Here is a 27074-nt window from a genome sequence, read left to right as displayed (position 1 = left end):
AATGGGAGAATGGATGGGGCCATGTACCGTACAATTCTGAGTGACAACCTCCTTCCCTCCGCCAGGGCCTTAAAAATGGGTCGTGGCTGGGTCTTCCAGCACGACAATGACCCAAAACATACAGCCAAGGCAACAAAGGAGTGGCTCAGGAAGAAGCACATTAGGGTCATGGAGTGGCCTAGCCAGTCACCAGACCTTAATCCCATTGAAAACTTATGGAGGGAGCTGAAGCTGCGAGTTGCCAAGCGACAGCCCAGAACTCTTAATGATTTAGAGATGATCTGCAAAGAGGAGTGGACCAAAATTCCTCCTGACATGTGTGCAAACCTCATCATCAACTACAGAAGACGTCTGACCGCTGTGCTTGCCAACAAGGGTTTTGCCACCAAGTATTAGGTCTTGTTTGCCAGAGGGATTAAATACTTATTTCCCTCTGCAGAATGCAAATAAATTCATATACTTTCCACAATGTGATTTTCCGGATTTAATTTGTGATGTGCTATCTCTCACTGTTACCAATAACCTACCCTTCAATTATGGGCTGCTCATGTCTTTGTCAGTGGGCAAACTTACAAAATCAGCAAGGGATCAAATACTTATTTCCCCCACTGTATCTGTGCATTTGCCATTCATTTTTTTCCTTGTTTGCTGATCTCTAGCTTTAAAAATCTTTTTCTCCTGCTTGGCTTCTTCTGTTGGTTCCATTTCTTACTCATTCCTTCTGACGATTGGAAAGTCTGTCCAGGATTAATGATGGACCTGGATTCTGGACACTTGCTCTCATACTTCAGCACTTTTTAAGAGTTTGGATCTATTGATACTGTTAAGCCTGGAATCTTCTGATGGTAAGTTTAGATTACTACTACTATTAGGAGTGGCCTAGTGGTTAGGGTGGTGGACTTTGGTCCTGAGGAACTGAGTTCGATTCCCACTTCAGGCACAGGCAGCTCCTTGTGACTCTGGGCAAGTCACTTAACCCTCCATTGCCCCATGTAAGCCGCATTGAGCCTGCCATGAGTGGGAAAGAGTGGGGTACAAATATAACAAAAAAAAAAAATACTACTAATTTCTATAGTGCTACCAGACGTACAGAGCACTGTACGTATCATTTATTTCTACGAGGCCCACTGCTCCTTTATTGTTTATTCATTTACTACACCGTCAATTACAAAAGTAAATCAGAACGGTTTACAATGTAAAATAACATAAAATAACACTAAAAACAGTAGATAAACATACTCTGAAATCCATTTGTGATAGGAAAGCACTACAAAAAGTCAACACACGTACAGATTTCACAAACTGTGGGCTTTTTTTTTTTTTTTTAGGAATGCACAGTCTCTGCATACAATGATTTTTCTAGACTGCCTCGTGGAAGAGTTTTCTTATTTGTACATCCAGTTTTTCAATGAATTTAAGAGGCCAGTCCATAATTTCAAAGTGTGGGGATGGGGTTTGGTAGGTCTGCTACCAGGAAAGTGGAAGAGAGACTCAGTCTGAAAGGAGCAATTCATTAATGAGTTTCCATGCTGCCAAAATAACTACTTCTTCCCCCCCCCTCAGTTTTAAGGGAGCTCTTTTCTCTGGAACTCTTGGTCAATCCGGCCAATTTGGAACTCAAGGAGTATTTTCATCAGGTTTCCATCCCACTCCTTCTCATACCAAATTTGATGCCATTTTGTTAAATTTTCAGAGTCACTGTGCTCCAGACAGACAGTCTTAACTCCTTATATATAATTTGTTTCCAACATCCATTAAGTTGCTAAGACAAAGATTTTATAGAACATTTAAAAGATGACAGGTCACTGCTTATGGCAAATTTTCCATTAATTGAAAGAACTTATGAAAAGCAGCACGTTCAGGCCACAAAAGGGTTTCAGTGGCTGCATATGTCTGTGATTTATTGTTCTCTCTTTAACATTGCTTTTGACTCGTAACCACTTGTAACCACTCGCCTCCACCTACCCTCCTCTCTTCCTTCCCGTTCACATTAATTGATTTGATTTGCTTACTTTATTTATTTTTTGTCTATTAGATTGTAAGCTCTTTGAGCAGGGACTGTCTTTCTTCTATGTTTGTGCAGCGCTGCGTATGCCTTGTAGCGCAATAGAAATGCTAAATAGTAGTAGTAGTAGTAGTTATTGTCTGAATAACTGGTTAGAAATCAACTTGATCATTTTTTTGCAAGACAGACTATAATTTTTAATAAATATATCAAAAAACAGATAATTATTGCTTAATTGGGATTTAACAGAGAAGTCACCCAATCTGGTGTACAGCAGGTACAACGTGACATAAAGCTTACAATTTTAACAGTATAACAGTAAAATGACCAAACATAAGCATAAATAAAATCAATGAGGTACAAACAATATAAAAAATATAAACATTTAAAAGCACAGTAAAATAATCTCATAAAAGAAATATGATAAAATGTCAGCAAAATACGAAGGATACTATAATAGGCAGCATGGAAGGACATTCAAATGACATAGATATAATACTATGATGTCAGTACAATACAAATGAAAACACCATAATCGGCAACACATTAGAACATCCAAACAACACAGAAATTAATAAGACACGAGGAACTAGTATCAGGGTGCGCAGTGAGCTAGTCAAGATGCGGAGTAGGTGGACAGTCAGTCATCAAATGTATTAAAGGTTTGGGCGAAGAGCCAAGCTTTCACCTGCTTCCTGAAGTAATGGTAGTCTCGAATTAGACATAGCACACCTGGGAGTAAGTTCCAGAGCATGGGGTCGACTCCTGAGAAGGCTTGCTGGTGGGTATCACATCGTACAATTTTTTTTTTTGATGAGGGTACATAAGAACCCAATGGGCCATCTAGCCTAGTATCTTGCTTCCAGCAGTGGCCAATCCAGGTCACAAGTACCTGGCAGAAACCCAATTAGTAGCAACATTCCATACTACCAATCCCAGAGAAAGCAGTGGTTTCCCCCATGTAAATCTCAATAACAGACTATGAACTTTTCCAAACCTTTTGTAAAACTAGAAACGTTAACCGCCATTATCACATCCTCCAGCAACGAGTTCCAGAGCTTAACTATTCTTTGAGTGAAAAAATATGTCCTCCTATTTGTTTTAAAGTATTTCCATTAATTTCATTGAGTGTCCCCTAGTATTTGTACTTTTTGAATGAGTGAAAAATCGATTCACCTCCTCAGCACTCAGGATTCTGTAGACCTGAATTGTATCCTCCCTCAGCCATCTCTTTTCCAAGTTGAAGAGCTCTGAACCTCTTTAGCCTTTCCTCATAAGGGAATAGTTCCATTTCTTCTATCATTTTGGTCACTCTTCTTTGAACGTTTTCTAATGCCACTATATCTTTTTTGGGATTCGGCAGCCAGAACTGAACACAACACTCATGGAAGGATACAGAGGCATTATAATATTTTTGGTCTTATTTCACATCCCTCTCTTTAATTATTCCTAGCATCCTGTTTGCTTTTTTGGCTGTCACCGCATATTGGGCAGAAGATTTCAGCATATTATCTACAATGACACCTAGGTCTTTTTCTTGAGTTCTGACTCTTAAAGTGGACCCTAGCATCAGGTAACTATGATTTGGATTATTTTTCCCCAAGTGCATCACTTTACATTTGACTACATTAAATATGCCATTTGGATGCTCAGTTTCCAAAGATCTTCCTGCAATTTTTCACAATCCGCATACATTTTAACAACTTTGAATAGTTTTGTGTGAAAGACTTGCTGGTGTTGACTTCACAAGGGCTATCTCACAATTTCTACACCAAATCAGATTCTATTCTACATGAGCCATCCATGACAGTGTTCTAGATCTGGTGAATGTCAGTGAAGCACCTTATAGACCGTCTAAAACAATTTGCATTTGCGGCTGTTCTAGGGCACTGCTGTTACTCTGTAAATACGAAGGACGCAGTGTACAAGCTCCATGTTTGTAATCATTTATATGTGCTGACTCACACTGACTTTCATTTGTACACTACATCATGGGACACCTATGGCGGACCTAATAAATGCAGTACTACTGTTTCTTACCATAGCTCTGGCCTCCCATGGATGACATCAGGACGTCATCTTGTCCTCCATTGAATGTGTAACAATTTCCATACAGCGGGTGATGAAACAGGGTGAAATTTCTAAAAAAAAGAATATGAGATAGTTCCTTCAGTTTAGATGATCAAAAAGGGTGATAGAGAGATATTTCGTCACCCAAAGTAGAGTAAGATTTATACATCTTTTGAGCTTAGTATCCTGCTCTGATATTGGCCAGTGGATTACTTGGAAGCAACACCAAATCAGAAAGTCTGTTCCATATTGCTCCAACCTGGAAGAAAGATGGAGACAGCCACCTTCTAGGAACAAATTTCACACCTTAATTGTGCCTTGGGTAGAAGAAAAAAAAAACCAACCAAACAAAAAAATCCAAACACAATACGGTTTTAAAATCTGCTACCTATTAGCTTCGTGGTGTCCCTCCTAGTCCAACCAATTCCCTTTGCACCTGTTTCACCACACTCATAATTTTATAAAGCTCTATAATATTTATTTACTAATTCAGATTTATGAATGGCGTTTGTAAAGAGATTCACCAAAGGAGAGGTAGAACAGGTGTAGCTTGACACAGGTATCATACAGTAACAGTGTAACATCAGTAAAATGACCAGATGTTAGCATAATACACAAATCCAAAATATAGAACAGGAAAAGTTCTCTACGATGACGAATCACAGAAGGCAAAAGTAGAGACTAATAGACGATTCACCACTGGAGACGTGAGTCCAACAGTCTTTATTATATCAGAGATAGCGACCCGACACAGGTCGGGTCGCTATCTCTGATATAATAAAGACTGTTGGACTCACGTCTCCAGTGGTGAATCGAGCATAATACACAATTAAGATAAACCTGGAAACAGCCAAAGTAAATCATTTTAATGGCAATATGATACAGTCTCATTAAAACGGCACAGTAGAACATTTGTGTAACAGAAACCTACAATGAAGAATCTCAACCAGCAGCAGAGGGGATAGCTGTAGTTGGGACAAACGGACAAAATGGGTAAGACAAAGGCATTGAGATAAATGTTATGTCCAGTCAAATAAGGTATGTGTAACAATTCCGTTAATTCTCTCTTTTCCAAGCTGAAAAGATCTAACTTCTTCAGCCTCTCTCCAAAAGGCAGCCATCCCTCATTCACCATTTTTGTCATTCTTATCTGTTTCTTTTCTAGTTCTGCTATATCTTTCCTGGGAGAAGGAAGGAAATACAAGTACACAGTACTTAAGATGTTTATGTTTGGCGATAGAGCAAGCAAGGCGATTTACATAATTAAAAAAAAACAAACCTAAAGAAAGTAGAAATTGAACTCAAAAAGGAAAGACACACACACAAGACAACACCAAACACAAAGACAATAGAGTTTACTGGTGATGTCAATCTTCTCGCTACAATTCTAAAACTCAACTAAAAGCGATTTGGAATAAATAGTCTTTACGTTGGCTTTGAACTGTTTAAAACACTGAGAACGTAAATCAAGGGACAAATGTGCAATTTCTCATACCTCCCACCGGGCTTGTGCAGGGCCCGAGAGAACCAGTCTATAACAATAACTATGGAGGAGTGTAAGGTATTGCTAACGCTGCCAAATAGTCTGGGATACCATCATGAAAGGCTTTATAAGCAAGAATAAGGTTTAAAATTGTATTCTATATTGAATAGGGAGCCAATGAAGTCTCAAAACTAGCAGGGTGATGTGGTCCCTGTGTTTTGCCCTACAAAGAAAACATGCAGCAGAATTCTCTAATGTCTGCAAACATTTCAGGTTTGTATGAGAAATAACCACATAAATGTTATTACAGTAGTCTAAATGCGAAGTTATATAAGCGTGTTAAGAAGTCTACAGAGATTCAACGTTCAAAGAGTTTCGAATAGAGTGTAACTAGCAAAGAGCAAAAACAAATGCTCAGAAAAATGTCAGATGTGAGTCAAGTATAACCCCCAGATAACAAAATGATTCGACTGGTGTAAACTGCTTACCTAAGAATTTTAAATTAAGAGTGGGAGAAGGAGTGTGATCTGTAATCCAACAAAAAGTTGTTTTGTCAGCATTAAGAACCAAATAATTAACTGTTAAGAAATAAATTCCAGACAATGTACAAGTTGATGAAGATTGATATTCTTTTCATTCATATGAAAAAGTAGGAGGATATCGTCACCATAAAAATATGCTGAGATGCCATGGGACTGAATCAAAGTTGGAAGAGGGTTCAAGAAAACATTAAACAACAGAGGTGATCCTTGAGGAACATCACCTAGAGAGTAGGTGGAAGATTTCTGCCCTGTATTAGAAACACTGAAAGAACAATCTTGAAGGAATGAAGAAAACCAATCGATGATCTTATCCACAATCCCAACAGAAGGTTAAGCTATTAAGGAGTGTTTGACCAGATCAAAGGCTGCTGAGAGATCTAAAGAAACAGACTGATAGAACCCTTATCCAGTTTGCTACAGATTTCACTGACCAAAGCTGTTGTAATTGTTTCAGTGCTATGCTTTGCATGAAAACTTGATTGTCAAGGATAGAGAACATCCACCATGTATGAGAGAAGCTGATCATACACTACCTTTCTGGTAAGCTTAGCTAAGACATGAAGAGTCGAGACAGGACGTTAACTGTGTGCAGAAGAAGGATCTAGTTTAGAGTTTAATAATGGGCAAATAACTGCTGCTTTCCAAAATTCAGGAAGCGTGCCAGAGGTTAAACTCTGTAATACCAGTTGATGATCAATTGGGAAAAGCTCTAGATTGGGGGCTTTTAGCCAAATGGGAGGAAAAGGATGTGATTGCCCTTTAGATGTAGAGCAATGCATTATGTCAGTCTCGGTTGATGAATGTTTATGCATATGGTTTATTCGGGGCTTAATATACCACTCTTAATAGCCAGTATAACAGAGTGGTGTACAAAGAATAATACAAATAATAAAATGTGTCCCTATCTCAAGGGTGTTACCAGTTATTTGAGGGAGGCTGAAGTTATTCTAGTTTTGAGAAAAAAAAAAAAGTACGAGTTATGTGAAAATTTAGGCCCATTTCCAATTTACCTATGCTGGCCAATTTCTTGGAGAAGGAGGGGGCTGCTCAAATAATGTTTTCTCAGTGCTAATGTTCTGCTGGATCCAAGACTAGCGGGATTCAGGAGAAGGTCTAGCACTGAATTATTGTTGACAGCAATGTTAGACGAGATCTATTTTTGGAGAGATAAATTGATCTTAGTAAAGCTTTTGATATGGTTGAAAGGCAAATCTTCTTGAGAGATATTTTGTGTTGGGTATAGCTGGACATGCTAATCAGTGAGTTAATTCATTTATGCAGGACAGGAGGTTTAAATTGCCATTACACTGGACACCCTCCAATTGTCTGGTACATCACTCAATTATAATGTCATGTTACAGACTACTAGTGGTATGTCTTCAATTTCTAGAGTGACTACCATCATATTACGGTGAGTTAATATCATTTAAATTTGTCAACTTGCTCTGGTACCTCTCCAGAATCTCAGGGATTTACTTTAATTCCTCTGAATCATCACCCACAAAGAATGTTTCTGGTGTGGGCATATCCCCTTTATTGTCTGTAATAAAATGCAACACAAAAGTAGTAGCTTTCCCCAGCCCACGTAATGGTTTATGGATGCTTCCTCCACAAATTTGTCCAAACATTTTTTAAACCCACCTACATTAACTGCTTCAGCACTTTTTACCACTTGCCCTGACAATGAGGTTAAATACACAGAGTGAAAAATATTTTCTCCCATTTGTTTGAAATGTGCTATACTCCTGTAACTTACCAGAGTGTCCCCTGGTCTTTGAACCTGGTGAAAGAACAATCTATTTGCATTTATTCGTTTCACTCCATTCAGAATTTCATAGACCTCAATCAAATCCCTCAGCTGTCTCTTCTCCAAACTGAAGAGATCTATCCTCTTTAGCTTTTCCTCATAGGAGAAGAGTCCCATCTTCTTTATTATTTTGGCTGCCTTTCTCTGTACCTTTTCTAATTTTGCTGTATCTTTTTTGAGATGCAGCAACCAGGATTGCAGACACTACTTGAGATGTTGATACAGAGGCATTATGGTATTTTTTTGTTTTACTTTCTATTCCTTTCCTAATAATTCACAACTCTGTTCGCTCTTTCTTGTTTTCCTCAATAGGACCTAGTTTTCATTTTGAAAACCCTTTCTGGCTTTAATAACATCTGCAGTAATAACACAACTCCACTTTGTTGCTCAGGTTGTGAGCCCTTGAGCCCAGACCGAGGCCTAGTATAGGAGTTAGGCCGAGGCTGGCCCGAACAGGCACTACACACTACCCCAGCTATCAAGCCGTACACACACACATAGCAACCAACTTGCACCTCCAGAAAAGGGAAGAAAGGGCATACAGGCGGGCCTCACGGCCTAATGGGAACCCATTTACTCAGGATTCAAACAGACGGGCCTCATGGCCTATTGGGAACCCATTTACTCACGATTCAAGCATGCAGGCCTCACGGCCGAACCGGAACCGACTCATACGTAGGGAGGGGAGAAAGGGAAGCACACACAGAAACATGTCAAGCAGAACCCCATGGCACACAAAAGAAATGATGGACTGTGAAATAAAGATACTGTAGGCGGAAACCCTCAGCAAACAGGGAAAGAAAAAGTCAGCAAAAACGGAGTGAGGAGCCTAACACACACACCCAGCACAGAAAGGGAATAGTATTCAGCAATACAGAAGATAGTTAAGCAAAGGAAGAACTAAAGTGGTCACAAGGGAAGACTGCACTAAGCAGACAACTGCCAGAAGCAGGGAAACTCTACAGACAAAGGGTTAAAACAGGCTCTGAATGCACAGCTGCCAGAGGCAGGGAACACTGCAGATAAAGGGTTAAACCAAACTCTGAAACACACAGCTGCCAGAGGCAGGGAACACAGCAGATAACCGGTTAATCAGAAGTACAGGGAAAAAGCAAACAAAACACCCCCCCCAGGGAGAGAAACAAAGGGGCCGGAGTCTGCTACAAGGGCAGGACTTACAAACAGAATACAAACACAGCACACTAGGGTACCTCCAAAGGAAGGGGAACTAAAACAAACAAACTAGAACGGGACAAGGTAGGAACTCGCCACACAGCACCACAGCCAAACAGAGAGAATCCCAGGTGCAGAATAAAGAGGTAATTAGACATACGCTGGAAGCAGCCAGCAGCCAGAGACAAGCAACAGAAAACTGCAAGCGAGGTAAGGAGTAACCAAACTCCACGAAAACACAGAGCTAATAGCTCACACAGAGCGAAGGGAAGGCTTCAGCAGAATAGGAATAACGCCAAAGCAGGGGATGTAGGGAAAGGTAAGTTTAAGTAGATCAGACTGACACCAGCTCAGCCCCTGACGGGCCAATCAGGAGCAGTCCCAAGCATTCCCGTCTGACTAGCAGAATTCTAACAGAATCATAACACACTTAGCCAAATTGATGGTCATTTGGTCTTCTTTCAGTTTTGTTAACCTTCTTTCTAAATGAAAGAATGCTTTGGGAATTGAAGTGTCTCAATGTGCATCTTCCCTAATACAGTGTATACATGTAGTACACGTCTGAGGGACAAGTGATTCTGTGGTTGTTTTTAAATCTAGTTTTAGATCGATACATATATCCAGATTGTGGATGCAAACATAATCATCTTGGAAAGTGGCCTTCTGCAGACCTTTTCTGATTTTACTGCAAATGCCCTTTTTTCTTGAGGACCAGTTTCTCGATGCCCTAAATAACTTACTTATGAGACTTTCGCCCAGTTGATTTTTTTCATTCCATTCTATTGCTTATGAACCACTCCACCAGTTTAACCAGACTGCCCAGAGCAATTCATAATGGAACATAAAACAAGAGACTAATGCACATAAACAGGGGTAATTGAACGCTTCCATGTGTCGCTGCATTTAGTAACCTAGCATTTCCCAATCTGATTTTCATCATCCTAGTCAGGTGCATAACAGGAAATCCTTACAGCTATACTCTGGGACAGCTTTTTGGTTGGAGGAGCCAAATAAATCAATCTTCAGTCTTACTTCTCCTTAATTTGGATTTGTCGTTCGCCTAGAACTACAAGGTTAAGCGGACTATAAATACCAAAATTAAATTAAATTGTGGCCAATCAGGTAGAAAAGCAACAGCAAAAGCCAGATGGATGCTGGCTACAGAGAAAAAGAAACGGCCAGCAGGAAAAAGAATTTGCTAGAGCCTCCATATAAGTCCCTGGTGAGATCCCATTTAGAGTTCTGTGTACAGTTCTGGAGATGACACCTTCAAAAAGATACAAACAGGCCAGAGTCGGTCCAGGGGTGGCTACTAACAGTAGTCTTCCAAATGGAAGATGAAATTTAATGTGGACAAATGCAAAGTGATGCTCATTGGGAAGAATAACCCAAATCATAGATACCTGATGCTAGGGTCCACCTTGGGGGCCAGCGCCCAAGAAAAAGATTGTATTTATTTATGCGTTTATGCATTCTTGTATCCCATTATTATCCAAAAACAAGTTTCAGTTCAAAGTGGCTTACAATTTACATTTTGGTGGAGTTACAATAGTGTTGTGCAATGTGGAGAGGGCATCTATAGTCCGTGTGGTTATTCACAGAGTTTTTGAAAAGACAGATTTGAGGTGGAAAAGGCAGTGGTAGCTTTTGTGTTCAACTGTAGAGTTTTGGTGATATTTATTCATATAGTTTTTGAAGAGGTAGATTTGAAAGGATCCTGCCTCTTATGTTTGACGTTTAGAATACCAGCATTTGTGTGTTTAAATGCTAGAATAGTGCCTAAGGACTAATTTCTGCAAATTCTCAATATTTAAATAGTATTTGTAAGGGGGCGGGATACAGTTGGGGCTTCCAGTATTGGATAAATTATGCATTCCTGCCTTTCTTAGCCTCAGGCTCTCACCCCAGGCTTTGGCTGCTGTAAGCGTGTGTGTGCCCCCAAACTTTAGGTGCATTGATAACCCGCTAAACTAGTATTTTGAAACAGAACTTAGGCACCTTTGATCCTTTCTACAATATGCCAAGTGCCTAGTTACAGAATTGTTTACACAATGTTTGACCAGACAGCAAGATGTCCAGCTGAAAAGTGTGTGCTGTCTAGCATAAAATTTTCAAAACCAAAGGATGTATGTAGGGTTTCAGTCGCACACATCCTTTCAAATGTCAGTCTCAACAAAATCAGCTGTTAACCAGATTTCCCTTGGAGAAGAGCTGCATAAATAAAACAAGGGGGAGAGCTGGAGAAGGATCCCACCTTGTAACTAGTCCCTTCTCATTCAGATATAAGATCTGCCTGTGAAGAGATGCACCAAGTTAGAACCATTAACACGTAAAATAACTCGGGCTCATCCTGTTTAAGTCAAGATTTTAGACTTAGGTGCTTTCGGCACCTAACCTTTATACCTTTCAGGAAATCTAGACTGCCCCTATTTGACTGACTGTACATTTGTCCTTTAGATTGTAAGCTGCTTTGAGCAGGGACTGTCCTTCTATGTTAAACTGTACAGCGCTGCGTAACCCTAGTAGCGCTTTAGAAATGTCAAGTAGTAGTAGTAGTCAAGATTTTAGACTTAAAATTGGAATAATATGATCCTTACAGCAGCAACCAGCTAATACACAGACAAATGCCTTTTGCAGTAATTAGAACATTCACCGAGAGAATTACAATAATTCAAATGTGATGTAACTAAAGCATTAATTAACATATCTAAATCTACTCATGACATGGGTGCAACTGACAAACTAGTTCAAGTTGTGTAATCATATTTTGAGCTGGCAAAATTTGCAGCACTATATTAACAGGTCAGAACATCACCCAAGCTATGCCTACAGTGAGCGCAACTGACTTCCAAATTCAGATTCCTGTCTCTGCTACACCACACTCTCTATTATTTTAGCATCCAACCTCTATTTATTCTCGCCCATTCTGATGCTGATTAATTGAAACCTCTGTAGATTTCCACCTAGAGTGAAGTTTCACTTTATCTGTATAAAGATAATATTTGCCAAATTCCTAAACGATATCACCAAATGCTTTCATATATATATAGTAAAGAGTACTGGAGAACGCACGAGTCCTCGCATTACTCCACACATACAGTAAAAGCAAAAACCAGCCAAAGAGAGCATGCCGCCCTCTTACCTCTGACTGCAAACACCCAGACAGCGTCCGCCTTGCTGCTGGACTGCATATACATGGCCACGTAACTAGAAGAGCAAGCAAGCCTTAAAGTAAAATGCAGAACTCTGCAGCCTTACATTTTCAGGAATTTCATACAATTAGCCTCTCAAGGGTTTAAACCTATTTCACTTTTCTGTTTAATTTCTTTAATCTCTTATTGAAAAATATTAATAGCAACAGAGACAAAAGTCATCATGTATTATTACAATCATAAATCAACCTTTCAGCAATCAAAGTCTCAGTACCAGCACAACAGTTCAATATTATTTTCTAATTATTCTCTTACCTCTGCTTTTGATCAATTGTATTTAAATTAGGCACTGTCTTTATCATAACCTACTCTGTAAGCCACATTGAGCCTGCAAAAAGGTGGGATAATGTGGGGTACAAATGCAATAAATAATACAACCTCAGAACCTTCCCCCTTTCCAAACAAAAATAAAAATAACCCCCCCCCCCCATCTCTTATTGCTGGATGCTCAAGGATGGATCTGGATTCCTGGTCCACAAAACAAATGGATCCCAAGTCTTGTGATATTTCAATAGCCGTCCTGTACGCAAAGCTGTCAATTTAGACAATAGATAAATATAATCCAGCGTCTGCAAAATCAGTCGTACTCCCGGAAGGTGAGGACTCTTCCATGCCGCAGCCAAGATCAGCTTGCCAGCCACAAACATATGCGAAGCAAGCTGATCTTGGCTGCGGCATGGAGGAGTCCCCACCTTCTGGGACTACGACTGATTTTGCGGAACATCTTAGCTAATCGTTGAGGAGTGTAATACCAACAATAAAGTATTTTGTAACCATTTTCCACCAAGGCACTGGAGGTAGATACCTGGAGCAAGGGGCGAAAAACCTGCTCCCACTGTTCAAAATCATAGTCCACCCCCAGAGCCACCTCCCACTTTGACAAATAATACACAATAGGATTGCGATATGCGAGAAGAGCCCTGTAAAACCTGGAGATCCCTCCTCTCCCTCCCCCACCCTCCAATGCCTGCTCAAGACCGGTTTCAGACAGACTCAATTCTCCCTTCACTCTACGATTGATAAAGTCTTGTAGCTGGCGATATTGAAAGGCATTGGAGGTGGGAAGGCCATATTCCTCACATAATTCTTCAAACAAATGTAGCACCCCCTCCTCCCACACCTGCCCCAGTTCTCGAAGGCCATGACTCTCCCACGTACGATAGCAGGGACTCAAGGGTCCTGGGGCAAATTGTGGGGCAAAGCAAATAAACATATGTATAAAATAGGCACGGTCTGGGAAGAACCTCTCTTGTATCTTACTCCAAGTAATGAGTGGCCACTGAAGTAGTGGTGGTGGCCCTCTGATAATTTCTTTGAGGAGATGCCCAGGTAGCCAAGGTATCACTTTCAGTGGGTAGGGCTTTAAATATGCCTGCTCAAGCTTATGCCACATCTTACTGGCCTCTTGGAGCCAATCCGCTAAGATTCGAAGGTGGGCCGCTTGATGATATAATTGAAAGGAGGGGACCCCCATTCCTCCCCGGTTGCGTAATTGATACATCACTTCCCTACGTACCCATGGTGGTCTCTTTCTCCAGATGAAGGAGAACACTCTATGTTGTAGACCCCGTATGAATGAATCTGATAAAAAAATAGGGAGTGCCATAAACAAGTACAACATTTTAGGGAGTAAGATCATTTTTAATGTGGCAATACGCCCCAACTAGGAGATTGTCAGACTCTCCCACCGGTCCATTTCCTGAAACAACTCACGGGTCTTAGCTGGGAAGTTTACTCTATACAGATCATCTAAACCCCGGGGAATGTGAATAACTAGGTTTAACCCTATTTCGATTTAATAAGGGATGAGGACAGACCTATAAAGCAAACAAAATATTTACAAAATAAACCCCAGAATAAAAGAACAAGATGTCGGCTGCTCCCCAGGAAGCTTGAACCCTCAATTTTTGAAGTACGTAAGAAACTGTCAACAACATTGTCTGTAACTTCTGCACAGGTACGACCAGAACACCTGGATGTTACAGTGACCTGCGAGACTCCTCAGCAAGCCTCATTTTACACATGACACACGGGTGTGCTTAACGCCAACTGCATACCAGCTTAAGGGTAGGACTAAAGCATTAAATCAGTGGAAAGCTGCATCGGGGAGCGACTTATGATAGGCCAACAGCTGGTGTAAGTGTGCCATGCAGCGTGCACATTCTAGGCACTGTGTACGCTGCTTGTGAACGTGCCTATGACACACACATGCTCCGCCCACGTAGATGTCCCCTGACATTCGCAAGCTACAGGGCCCTTTTACAAAGGCGTGCTGAAAAATGGCCTGCGGTAGTGTAGACGTGTTTTGGGCACATGCAGAGTCATTTTTCAGAGCACCTGTAAAAAAAATGCCTTTTTAAAATTGACAAAAATGGACGTGCGGCAAAATGAAAATTGCCTTGGGTCCATTTTGGGTCTTGACCTTACCACCAGCCATTGACATTGACCTAGTGGTAAGGTCTCACGTGGTAACCGGGTGGTAATGGTCTACGTGCGTAAAATGCCGATTACCGCCCCCGTGCCAGAAAATACAAATATTTTCCGGCGTGCCTAGCGGACATGCGTCAAAAATGAAACTACCGCAAGGGCCACGTAGTAGCCGGGTGGTAACTCAAAACTGATGTGCGTAAGCGTCTACGCAGCTTGGTAAAAGGGCCCCCTCGGTGATTTAGGCACAGGTTCTAGAACAGAGCCTGACCTTTACACACGCAATTGCTGTACATTCAGTGCTACCAGTCTAGAAACTTTCAGAGCCCAAGGACCCGGCAGCAGCAGCATTGTCCTTCATTATTTTAAAATTAAACAAAAGAATAAAATGAATACTTTTCCAATGTTGTTTCCTTTCCATTTTTTTTTTAAACAAAACAAGCGAATTGTTTCCTTCCATGGTCTGGGATTTACTGGCCGCCTCTCCTGGAGCCTAACTCTCCAAGTAGCTCGTGTCTCGTTCTCCGTGCGAATCCAGGGAGCTTGCAGTTTCTACTACAAGCTAGGTTTCTCTTCCCTTAAGGGGACTGGAGTTCCTTTGAGGCTTCTCAACTAGCTGAGATTTATTGCGTAACCAATTCATCACACACATACACAATACCCAATTCAGGGATCTTGTATAACATGTTTCAAGTAACTCATTACACCTCATGTTCTTTTCAAGTAAATCTGGACGCAAGCCTAACAAAGCACAAGGAACTTGGGAGGACCATAAGGGATAGGCATAGCAGTTCTGTCTGCCCCAAACCTGAATGAGATAACCTTATCCAGTAAGACACACCTCCAGGAGCAGCTGCTAACCTTACATGTCTCCTACTACTTCAGAGATTTCGAAAAAGATTTTCATAGATTGGCACAGTCAAGACACTCCATATTGGTTCTAGTGTACAAAGTGACATCAGAGAATATTCATGTGGGGAGGGGCTGGAATTTGCACCTTAACAAATGATCAGGGAAGAGTTCTGGCACATCCACCTCAACATGTAGTTAGATGCATTAAGAGAGAAACACAATTTCTGCCAAACGATGGGCATTAAGATGGCAAAATTATGTATTATTTGCCCTTAAATGCACATACTAAACAATGAGATACCGAGAATGATACAACCTGAATAACACAGCTTGCAGTTACGCTTGCAAGTTGGGTTATTTGTGGAAAGGGAACACCACTACCAGCTCCTTGAAAGAACAGTGGGCCTGACTTAGTCTTCCCAGCTGCAGCAATGCAAATTTATATTTACTGTGGGTGTCACTCCCATGGTAAAACAGTGCTACAGTAAAACATGATGCGCTATCACAGCTTAGAAACTACCCTTTTCGGTGAAGGGGGATGGGACAGTCAGTTAAGCATGTGTCCTGGGGAAGGGATGGACAGGCAACCAAGCAGGTGACCGGGAGGAGATGGACAATACTCAAGAGTGGGGTACAGAATTACTGATCCTTCTTACCTGTAGTCACAGGAAATCCCATCGTATTTGCACATGACGATGAACTCCTCAGCAGAATAACCCATCTGGATCTTCTCCTCCATGGACATATTGGCCAAGTAGTTCATGTAATGCAATCTGTACCAATCCTGAATGGCGAAGACTCCCGAACTGAAGGTATAAATCATGCAGTCCGACTTGTTGTACTGATCACACTAAAAATATAGACAGAACATATAAGCAGTCTGTGCTGTTTATAACCAGCGAGACACCTACTATGAGACACTCATGAGATGTCCGATTCACAGTAAGAGCGTCTCATCACTATGAGTAAGACAGTCTCCATGAAACACTTTTTCATGATATCATCTCCCTAGGAATTAAGTTTTGGCTGTGTTGGACATTATCTCCGTCTCTCAGACTGACTGCACATCTTGGTTTCAACATCTGCATTGTAAGACGCTCACAGAAAGATACTCGATAAGCATTCTGATAAACAGGAGGAATCAGTCAGATCATTCAGAGGCGGAAAATAATTTGCAAAAGAAAAAAAAAACTCTTTAAAGAATCAGATCAGAATACAAGAGAAAACAGGTAAGCAAAAGCAGAAAATACAGTGAGAAATACAAAGTGTTACTCCAGAAGCCAAGCATCAATCAAATCTGGACACACAGTTGACAGTAGCTAAAGTTAAAGGACGAGAGAGAAATAGTTGCAGCAAAGGAGACTGGATTATGCACAAGACAATTCATAACCAGTTCAAAAAAATGGTAAAAAGAGAAATGCAGATTCTGTACAATAGAACTGGAAACAGTTAACTATCTTGTTGATAAGCTGTGACGTAATGATGTCTAAAAGGCCTGTATTCTGTAACCTCATTTACTTGGGATCTTCTAAACAACTGCTGAAAAGACTGCAATTCATTCAGAATACTGTTCTCCGCTTCATTTATTCTTTGATAAAAGTATGATAGTAGTTTTATTAAGAGTCATTGGCTTCCAATTTCCACAAGGGTAACGTTTACATAAGTGCTACATGGGCTAGACCCACCATATTTCACAACCCATTTTGTTTTTTCTCAAGAATTAAGGATCACTAGATCGACTGCTCTATTTACTTTTCCTCCTTTAACATTACAAGACCAGGGCTTTTAGAAAACCTCCTTTCGTTTCAGATGGAACGTCTCAACAAAGAAATAGAGACTCTCTCAATGTCTACGTCTACTTATTTTCAATTTCAAAACTACATTAAAACTTTCTTATTTAGGAAATCTGCGTTCTAATCTGATAGACAGTTAGAAGGTATCAGTTTTATTGTTCTTATTTTGTATTTTCTGGAAATGTCCAGCCTAAACTATAATCCGCTTAGAAAAGTGAGGTACTAGCAGAATTCAAGCTATATTATCATCAATGTTAATACTAACAAGGCATAAGGGGAGTCATGTAATGTGTTGAGCTGAACGCACCCCTGTTCCCAGGGATCTCGACACAGCTTGAATAACTCTTACTTTATACTCGTCGTATCTAAAAATTTGGGCAAGCACTCCCTACCTGCAACAAGGGCCGATCACACCATGAAGCCAAAGAAAACAGATCAAAAATGAACGGAGGAGAGCAAAGGTGCAGAGTCTGAGCAGGCCACAGGAGAGGAAGAATGGCCTGCCACTGGTGTTGGCAACTCATGTGAATATCAGAGCGCTGATGGAGCGTTTGGCAGCCAAAATCTCAAAACAACTTGATTTCAGTCTCGATATTGTTGTGGACAAGGTGGCTCAGCTAGTGTCTGCAGTACAGGAACAACTGACTCAGCTGGATGAGGCTGAAGGTCAAGTCAAGGAGCTGGAGGAGGACTCTATGATGTCAACTGGCTGGAGGAGTGTAGTGTGATGCTTGCCAAGTGGGTTCCTAATTTCTGGATCTTGGCAGGTATCCAGCTTGGGGACTTAACGTTGCCTGACAGGGAATTGCTTTCATTTCAGGAACTGTGGGTCAGTTACGGACTATCAGATTCTCTGGCACTGGTCAATATATTGCTGTTTTGTAATTTGCATTGAATTTGTGGGGAGGCTGACAGGGGGTTTGAGCCTAGTGTAATGTGTGTGCTGAGTCAAGGTAAAAGGATGCATGGCACTTTGTCTCTCCTTTATAGGGGATTATAGAGGTAACGTTTGGGACGAAACCAGTGGTAGGACCAATAAGGATGTAGAATGACTACTGCAACGCACTATATGCTGGCTGCAAAGAACAGACTATCAAAAAACTCCAAACAGCCCAGAATACCGCCGCCAGACTCATATTTGGAAAAACTAAACATGAAAGTGGAGGAGTGGTTTAGTGGTTAGGGTGGTGGACTTTGGTCCTGGGGAACTGAGGAACTGAGTTCAATTCCCACTTTAGGCACAGGCAGCTCCTTGTGACTCTAGGCAAGTCACTTAACCCTCCATTGCCCCAGGTACAAATAAGTATCTGTATACAATATGTAAGCCGCATTGAGCCTGCCATGAGTGGGAAAGCGCAGGATACAAATGTACCAAAAAAAAAAAAGTGCAATACCCCTAAGAGAGAAACTTCACTGACTCCCACTTAAGGAAAGCATTGCGTTCAAGATCTGCACAATTGTTCACAAAATCATTCACGCAGACGCCCAAATCTACATGCTAAACGTCGTGGACTTGCCTCCCAGAAACACCATAAGATCATCGCGCAAATTTCTCAATCTGCACTTCCCCAGCTGCAAAGGACTAAAATACAAGCTGATACATGCCACCACCTTCTCTTACATGAGCACGCAGCTGTGAAATGCATTACCCACATCCCTAAAAGCTATTGACGAAATAACTATCTTCCGCAAATCTTTGAAGACACACCTCTTCAACAAGGCCTACAAAGAGAACCCATAGCCTTACAAAACTACCTCACCAATCCACCTTCTATACCATCCTGCATAACACCTTCCTTCTCTCTTCCCTTACTTATTCTTTGTACATTACTAATTGTATCTGATATCATGTAATCACTATGTCATAACAAAACTCTGTAAGCCACATTGAGCCTGCAAATAGGTGGGAAAATGTGGGATACAAATGCAATAAATAAATAAAATGAGGGATCTAGGGCTGGAAGTACATGAAGGCGATTGGGTTGGGATTTTGGAAGGTACAGCACAAATGTTCTATCTGCACTAGACAGATGGAGTTGACTGTTAATGCATTGGACCTACTGCACCCTGGTATTTTGGTCTCCAATTGATGGGGGGGGGGGGGGGGGGGGGGGGAGCTCTCACCTATGCTGAAGAGGCTGGGTGGGGAGAGAGTCTTATTTACATGTTTGTGGGAAGTGCAGATTTGTGCTGGTCATTAGGAGCTGAGTGGAAGAGGGGTATCTACAATGATCTGGTGTCCCTGCATATCACTCCTCTGATGGGTCTTCTGGGCTGTTGGGAGGGACATGAATGACTTTTCTGCACTGCAGGCCTGCTAATGCACCTGCTTTTGGCTGCATGGTTTTCAAACTAGGAGGGGTCATTGGGTGTGATAGATGAGAGTTATCACAGAGGCTGAGCACTTGGCTGAAAGAGTTAATGGCTAAGTAGCCCAGTACGAACACATCTGGATCCATTTCTGATCTCTTGTGGTATGGTTGGTGACGGAGGCTGGGGGTGATATTTGGGACTTCTGGGGGAAGGGGATGGTCCTGAATATGTTTTTATTTATGCACAAGAGGTAATGTATATGTTCCATTGTTTACTTAAATAAAAAGGGTTTAACAAAAAAGGCATTCAAAAAATGTGTTAAGCAACTTATTTCAAGGAAGGTCTGAAAAACACCTGCAAAAGATAAAGCCTTCACCATCATCCACATTGGGTATATGCTGGACCATAGCAAAATTCACCATCAGCCATACAGGGGATATACTGGACCATCAATCACATACGGGATATATTGGCCAGTCTCAAGAGATTACTCTGTGAATCTTGTGGAGAGAAAGAAGATCCTGATATCAAAAAATGCAGTCTGAGATCAAGAAAATGTGGAAGAAAGACATAGAAGTGTGTCTCATGGTTTTAGATGTCATAAGCTTTTCATCAAAATTATAAATTATTATACAAGCAAAAATACTTGATCAAATAATTTATTTATTGCATTTGTTTCCCACATTTTCCCACCTATTTGCAGGTTCAATGTGGCTTACATAGTACCGTATTGGCGATCGCCAGTTCCGGTATAACAATTACAAAGTGAATAATGGTATAATAAGCGTTCATATGTACAAGACATAATAGTGGATCGTAGAGCGGGGGAGTGTGTTTTGTCCATACGCTCTTAGGTTTCGTTTGTGTTGCAGGGTTTAGCTATTTAGGTTGGGTCGGTAGGGTATGTAATTTCGAACAGCTTAGTTTTTAGTGATTTCCGGAAGGTTAGGTGGTCATATGTTGTTTTTACAGGTTTGGGTAGTGCGTTCCATAATTGTGTGCTTATATAGGTGAAGCTGGATGCATAAGTTGATTTGTATTTTAGTCCTTTGCAGTTTGGGTTGTGGAGATTCAGGTATGTTTGTGCTGATTTTGTTGTGTTTCTGGTTGGCAAGTCTATGAGGTCTGTCATATATCCCGGGGCTTCACCGTAGATAATTTTATGAACCAGTGTGCAGATTTCGAAAACAATACGTTCTTTGATTGGGAGCCAGTGCAGTTTTTCTCGGAGGGGTTTGGCGCTTTCGAAACGCGTTTTTCCAAATATGAGCCTGGCTGCCGTGTTTTGGGCGGTCTGGAGTTTCTTTATGATTTGTGCTTTACATCCCGCATAGATTCCATTGCAGTAATCTATATGACTTAATACCATGGATTGTACCAGGTTGCGAAATATATCCCTCGGGAAGAATGGTTTCAGTCGTTTGAGTTTCCACATTGAATGGAACATTTTCTTAGCAGTAGAGTTTGCTTGGCACTCTAGGGGGGGAATAAAATACCAACTTAAATCTAGAAGGAGAATCACAAAAATATACATTCAAGAAACGGCAGCCAATACCACCACAAATTCCTGATTGCCACTAGAATAACTCCAAAATTTTTATGAATTCAATCCAGTTTGTACCGGAAATGCAGATAATTGTCTAGAGTCAAAGAAAATATACTGAACACCCAATTTTAACAGCACACTTTACAGGAAATCTAAAAACGTAACCCCATTATTAAGTACTTTAGTAACACAATGAGGCATATTTTCAAAGCACTTAGCCTCCCAAAGTTCCATAGAAACCTATGGAACTTAGAGGTAGATGCACTAAACGTTTTTCATCGTTAAATGAGCCCTCAGGGAAGAATTTCCTATCCTTTCCATGCACTTAAGCCTATTTTCCGACGACAGTAGCAGCTAACGAAAACGGAATGGAGATGAGCAATTAGTGTGAAAACCCCATTGAAACGACATGCACTAACCTTTTCCGATTGCCTTTACGCAGGAAAAAGGCAGGAAAACTAACGAGAGGTCTGGACCTCTCGTTAGGACAGCTCCGTGGCAGGAAAAAGTGTTAAGTGAAAAAATAAACAAACTTTGAGCCAATCCCAGCGCATTAGCAGAGCTAAAAACGCTGTGATTGGTCCAAAGGACCTCAGAAAACACATAAAAAAATAAAAATAAAAAAAGGATCGGGAGGGGGCAAGGGCGCTCATCAGGAGCGTCCTGTACGGACGGCCTTGCCCCCCCCCTCGCTGCTCCCCACTTTCCGCCGCTCCCCCCACCCCGAAAAAGCAAACTTCTAGAAGCCCCTGCCCCCCTCCCTTCCTCACTACTCTCTCACCTCAGCTCCGCCTCCCGACATCCTCCATCCGTGCCCCGCCCCCTTTTGGGGTCGTCGCCGCCATTCCCCTCCTCCATCGGGCCCCCCTTCCTCTTACCGGGCCCGTGCAGCGCCTCTCTCCTCTGTCCGAAGGCGCTGCACGGGCAAGAAGAAAGCTGAATCAGCTGATGCCTGCCTTCGCGATGGCGCGTCTTTCTTCTGCTGCGCCCGCCCCTGTCTGACGTCAGTAACCTACGTAGGTTACTGACGTCAGACAGGGGCGGGCCCAGGAGGAGAAAGACGCTCTATCGAAGCTAGGCGAAGGCAGGCATCAGCTGATTCAGCTTTCTTCTTGCCCGTGCAGCACCTTCGGACAGAGGAGAGAGGCGCTGCACGGGCCCGGTAAGAGGAAGGGGGCACGATGGAGGAGGGGAATGGCGGCGACGACCCCAAAAGGGGGCGGGGCACGGATGGAGGATGTCGGGAGGCGGAGCTGAGGTGAGAGAGTAGTGAGGAAGGGAGGGGGGCAGGGGCTTCTAGAAGTTTGCTTTTTCGGGGTGGGGGGAGCGGCGGAAAGTGGGGAGCAGCGGGGGGGGGGGGGGGGGCAAGGCCGTCCGTACAGGACGCTCCTGATGAGCGCCCTTGCCCCCTCCCGATCCTTTTTTTATTTTTATTTTTTTATGTGTTTTCTGAGGTCCTTTGGACCAATCACAGCGCTTTTAGCTCTGCTAATGCGCTGGGATTGGCTCAAAGTTTGTTTATTTTTTCACTTAACACTTTTTCCTGCCACGGAGCTGTCCTAACGAGAGGTCCAGACCTCTCGTTAGTTTTCCTGCCTTTTTCCTGCGTAAAGGCAATCGGAAAAGGTTAGTGCATGTCGTTTCAATGGGGTTTTCACACTAATTGCTCATCTCCATTCCGTTTTCGTTAGCTGCTACTGTCGTCGGAAAATAGGCTTAAGTGCATGGAAAGGATAGGAAATTCTTCCCTGAGGGCTCATTTAACGATGAAAAACGTTTAGTGCATCTACCTCTTAGTGTGTTATTCTTATCAGACTCAAAAGTAAGTAGCCCACTCTTCACCATCCAATGATGTATCTAAGATTTCAGTTTAATTAAAACTGTCTGGGGAAACTGGAGCGATTGTATAACTGGACCACTGGAGGAAATACTTCCTCAGGTATTTTCAAAACCTCCCCAATATATCTGTTAAAATTAGTCTCTTGCTGACATATAAGAAACTCAAACGAAATTAAGAAATCTCAAAGTTATTTTCAAGCTGTTCCTGCTTCCAACATATATTAATACAATCCTGACGAAGCGATCTCTGACTTTGCCAACTTGCTTCCCAATTTCAGCAAGTCCATCCAGATCTCTCATTGGAATTGACTAAATCTTCAAGCTTATTGGGCACAGTCATAAGTTCCGTCTCTACTTGGTCTATACTCGCAGTACTTTTCAAATCAGTTATCACCTTCCAGATAATCTCCAAAATTACCGTAGGGTACGTCTGTTCAGCTTGCTGTTCTGGAAATAAGGTTAGCTCTGATGGCCTCAAAACTGATGCGGATTAGAGTATCAGACCCGTTCCAACTTCAGCTTCCTTAGAACAAGACTCCAACCTCTCACAAATGCCAGTTGCTCCTTCACCTCCCTGGACTAAACTGCCCCGAAGGTTTGCCCCATGTGGAATCGGCGACCTGAAGGTGGATGACTGCAGAGGAATGCAATCTGAGGAGGATCATTGACACTTCCTTCTTCAGGCTAGGGAGTCCATCTCCTCCAACTCAGGTAATGAGGGGGCCTATGGCTGCTCCCAGACACAAAGAGGGTCAAGCAAATTGCAACAATGAAGTTTGGGACATCATTGGGATACTCGGCAAAGGTAAAGCTCACTTTACTTTTCCTCTCCTCTTCCATATCTTCAATAGAAAATAATCGAAAGGCAAAATCTACTGGAAGTCACAGGAGCTCATCTGCCCAGCGTCATGCAGCAGTGGCCATCTTGGGTGTTCCCTAAGGGTGCCGTAAGCTTCATCAAAAAGTATTTCCAAGCACAATCAGATAAGTTTCCTATACATGTTACATCTTACAAATTCCAGAGGGAAGTTTTCTTTAGCACAGTGCTTCTCAACCTTTTTTCAGCCAGGACACACTTGATGGACAATGCTTGCATGTGACACACCACATACATAACTCTCTCGGACATTTGGCTGTCACAGTAATACGAATTAAATGTAAACATGTTCTGCATCCACAAAACCCCTATCCACCCTACCTCATGTCATCTGATTAATAGCCAGACAGGAAAAAGAAGGGATGCATGAACGGCCCTCCAATTCAAACAGAGACAGATGCAGAAAGTGTTTATTGGAGTATCAGACTCAACACGGCCCCATGTTTTGGACCTTGACACCACTAACCCTAATGCTGCTCTCTTTCCAGAGCTGTGGAGGTAGCAAACCGTGCTTAACAGGGTTTTAATTTCTGGTGGAAGTGAAAGCCAGCAAGCGCAATTTGCTTCCTGCACACCCTGGGGAGGAGCAGCCACATCTTCTCCACCAGGCTGTTTCCTGCTGCCCGAGCTCTTCCCTCCTAACTGCTACTGTTTTTACTGGCCAGTCCTGCAACACACCAATCAGGTGCTCACAACACACACGAACTGAGATCCACTGCTTTAGCACAATGCAAGTTTTACAAGCATCAGCAGTAAATTTGAGAGACTGCATACCCTGACTTAGGAATGAGGTTCATTACTGTTACAGTATCTACAAATCTACCTATTTGGAGAAATTGCCCCTGAAAGACACTCACTGTCAGACACTCATGCCTAGACACACAGGCAGTATCTTTGGATGGTATCTGCAGCTTACAATACTATTGACCATGAATTGCTATTACAGAGGTGGAATGAAATTGATATTACAGGGGCTGTACCGTCTTGGTTTGAAGGAGTTTGAGAAAGAGATCATATTGCGTAACTAGAAAGGAGAAACTGTCTCAACTTTCTTCTTGTGAAAAATCTAAAATTGCGAATGTGAGGAACAAATTCTTTGATTAACAATTTTGAAAAAACTGAGGAAAAAGACCTCAGCTGGCTGTGGTTGTCATAAGACAGCATCAACACCGGTCCCATGCAGGAATATCAGTTTCTTTATGTACATGGCTCATAGTATCATTCAAATGAATCCACACTGGACCATCAATACTCACTATTACAAAATTAATCAAATTCATTTTAACTCACAACTACTTCCACTTTAACAATGATATCTATCTGCAAATAATGGGCACTGCGATGGGCACCAGGACAGCACCCCAATATGCCAACCTTTTTATGGCTGAGCTGGAAGAGACATTTCTGAATACACACCAGACCAAACCTCTAAAATACTACTGGTACATCGATGACATTTTTATGATTTGGACGGAGGGGGAAGAAACTCTGAAACAATTTTATTCTGCCTTCAATACATACCATCCTATAATCAGATTCAAAATTGACTACTCCCCAGAAAAAGTCAATTTTTTGGACACCACGGTCTCAATCAGTGATGGCTGTATACAAACATCTACATACAAGAAACCCACAGACAGATGCAGCTACCTCCACAACTCCAGCTTCCATCCTTCACATACAAAAAGATCCATCATTTACAGCCAAGCCACAAGATACCACTGTATCTGCTCGGACCCAGAGGATAGAGACAGACACCTTGAAACCCTGACTGAATCCTTCAAACAGAAAGGCTACAACCCCAAAATAATCTCCAAGATTATTGCCTCCTCCCTCAAAACACCCAGGGAAAATCTGCTACAGTACAAAGGAAAAAAAGCCATAGACAGAATCCCCCTTGTAGTGACATACAATCCAGAGCTGGAAAAACTGAGAAAAATCATAAGAGATCTACAACCTATACTCCAGGAGGATGAATTACTGAAAGAGATATTCCCATCCCCACCAGTACTGGCCTTCCGACAGCCACCCAATTTAAAACACAAGCTAATCAGAAGTAAACTTCCTTCACAGACTGAAAAGGAACAGAAGGGCACACTTCCCTGTAATTTATCCAGTTGCAAACTATGCCAAAATATTTCACAGGACCCCAAAGTCATCCACAAAGGAAAGATATTCAACATAAAGGGATCTTTCACTTGCTCATCTTCCAATGTGGTATATATCATTCAGTGTAAAAAATGTAACGAAGGATGCTATATTGGAGAAACAGGCCAGATGCTTAAGACAAGATTCAATTTACATAGACATCATATGAACAATACTGGTGCCAGCAGGGTTCCCACGCCTGTTGGTCAACATTTTACAGGACCAGGACACTGTACCAGTGACTTCACAGTGAGAATCCTCAAAGGTAACTTTAAAACCATACAAGAACGTAAGGCCTTTGAAGTCAGAATGATTGAATATTTTAACACCCAACAGAAAGGACTTAACAAGGATCTGGGGTTTCTAGCCCATTATAAACCATAAAGCTGTATGTCTCTGTTGATCACCCTCCCCTCACCTATCCACACCCATCCTGTTAGAATATCAATGATATGCTTTGATGTCCCCATGCATACTTCCTACCCACCCCCCTCCTCCCACCCTGTCAGACTGTCATAGTAATGCTTGAATGTTTTCACTTATATACACTGTCAGCTAGCACATTTGCTTATTTCCGATCTGAGGAAGAAGGGCAACCTTCGAAAGCTAATCAAGAAATGTATTAAGTTATGTCCAATAAAAAAAGGTATCATCTTATTTTCTTTTCCATGTTTTATGTTGTTTGATTTCTATTGATAACCTTAAGAGTGGACTAACACGGCTACCACACTCCTCTACGTGGGAAAAAGAAAACCCCCAGAAATGGCTCGTGCGCTACCCAGTTACCGCCGGAGTCCTTATCGCCACCTCAATGGCTTGACCCAAAGCTTTGGAGTAACCTGCCCCTCTTTATTAGGAAACAAACTTCTTTCCAAACCTTTAAACAAGCTCTTAAAACCCATCTCTTTTCTACTTGTTTTTCCCTTCCTACTTAATTTTAAGACTGCATGTTTTTAAAACTGTTTATTGTGTAGGCTTTGTTTTCTT

The 27074-nt window shown here is 41.8% G+C and overlaps 1 protein-coding gene across 3 annotated transcripts in view; it reads right to left on the bottom strand.

Moving 5' to 3' along the window:
* SCNN1G (sodium channel epithelial 1 gamma subunit) overlaps positions 1 to 27074 on the bottom strand; it is a 58308-nt gene that overhangs the window by 25982 nt on the left and 5252 nt on the right. For all 3 annotated transcript variants that reach the window (XM_030212796.1, XM_030212797.1, XM_030212795.1), the window contains exons 4-5: positions 16228 to 16421; positions 4046 to 4146 (exon numbers count right to left, since the gene is read on the bottom strand). In XM_030212796.1, coding sequence (XP_030068656.1) covers positions 4046 to 4146; positions 16228 to 16421 — 295 coding nt within the window. The remainder of the gene's footprint in view (positions 1 to 4045; positions 4147 to 16227; positions 16422 to 27074) is intronic.

This window comes from Microcaecilia unicolor, chromosome 8 (assembly GCF_901765095.1).
Source record: "Microcaecilia unicolor chromosome 8, aMicUni1.1, whole genome shotgun sequence".
Classification (NCBI taxonomy): Eukaryota; Metazoa; Chordata; class Amphibia; order Gymnophiona; family Siphonopidae; genus Microcaecilia; species Microcaecilia unicolor.
The sequence above is the reverse complement of the archived record's forward strand: the minus strand, read 5'-3'. Positions and strand labels throughout refer to the sequence as shown.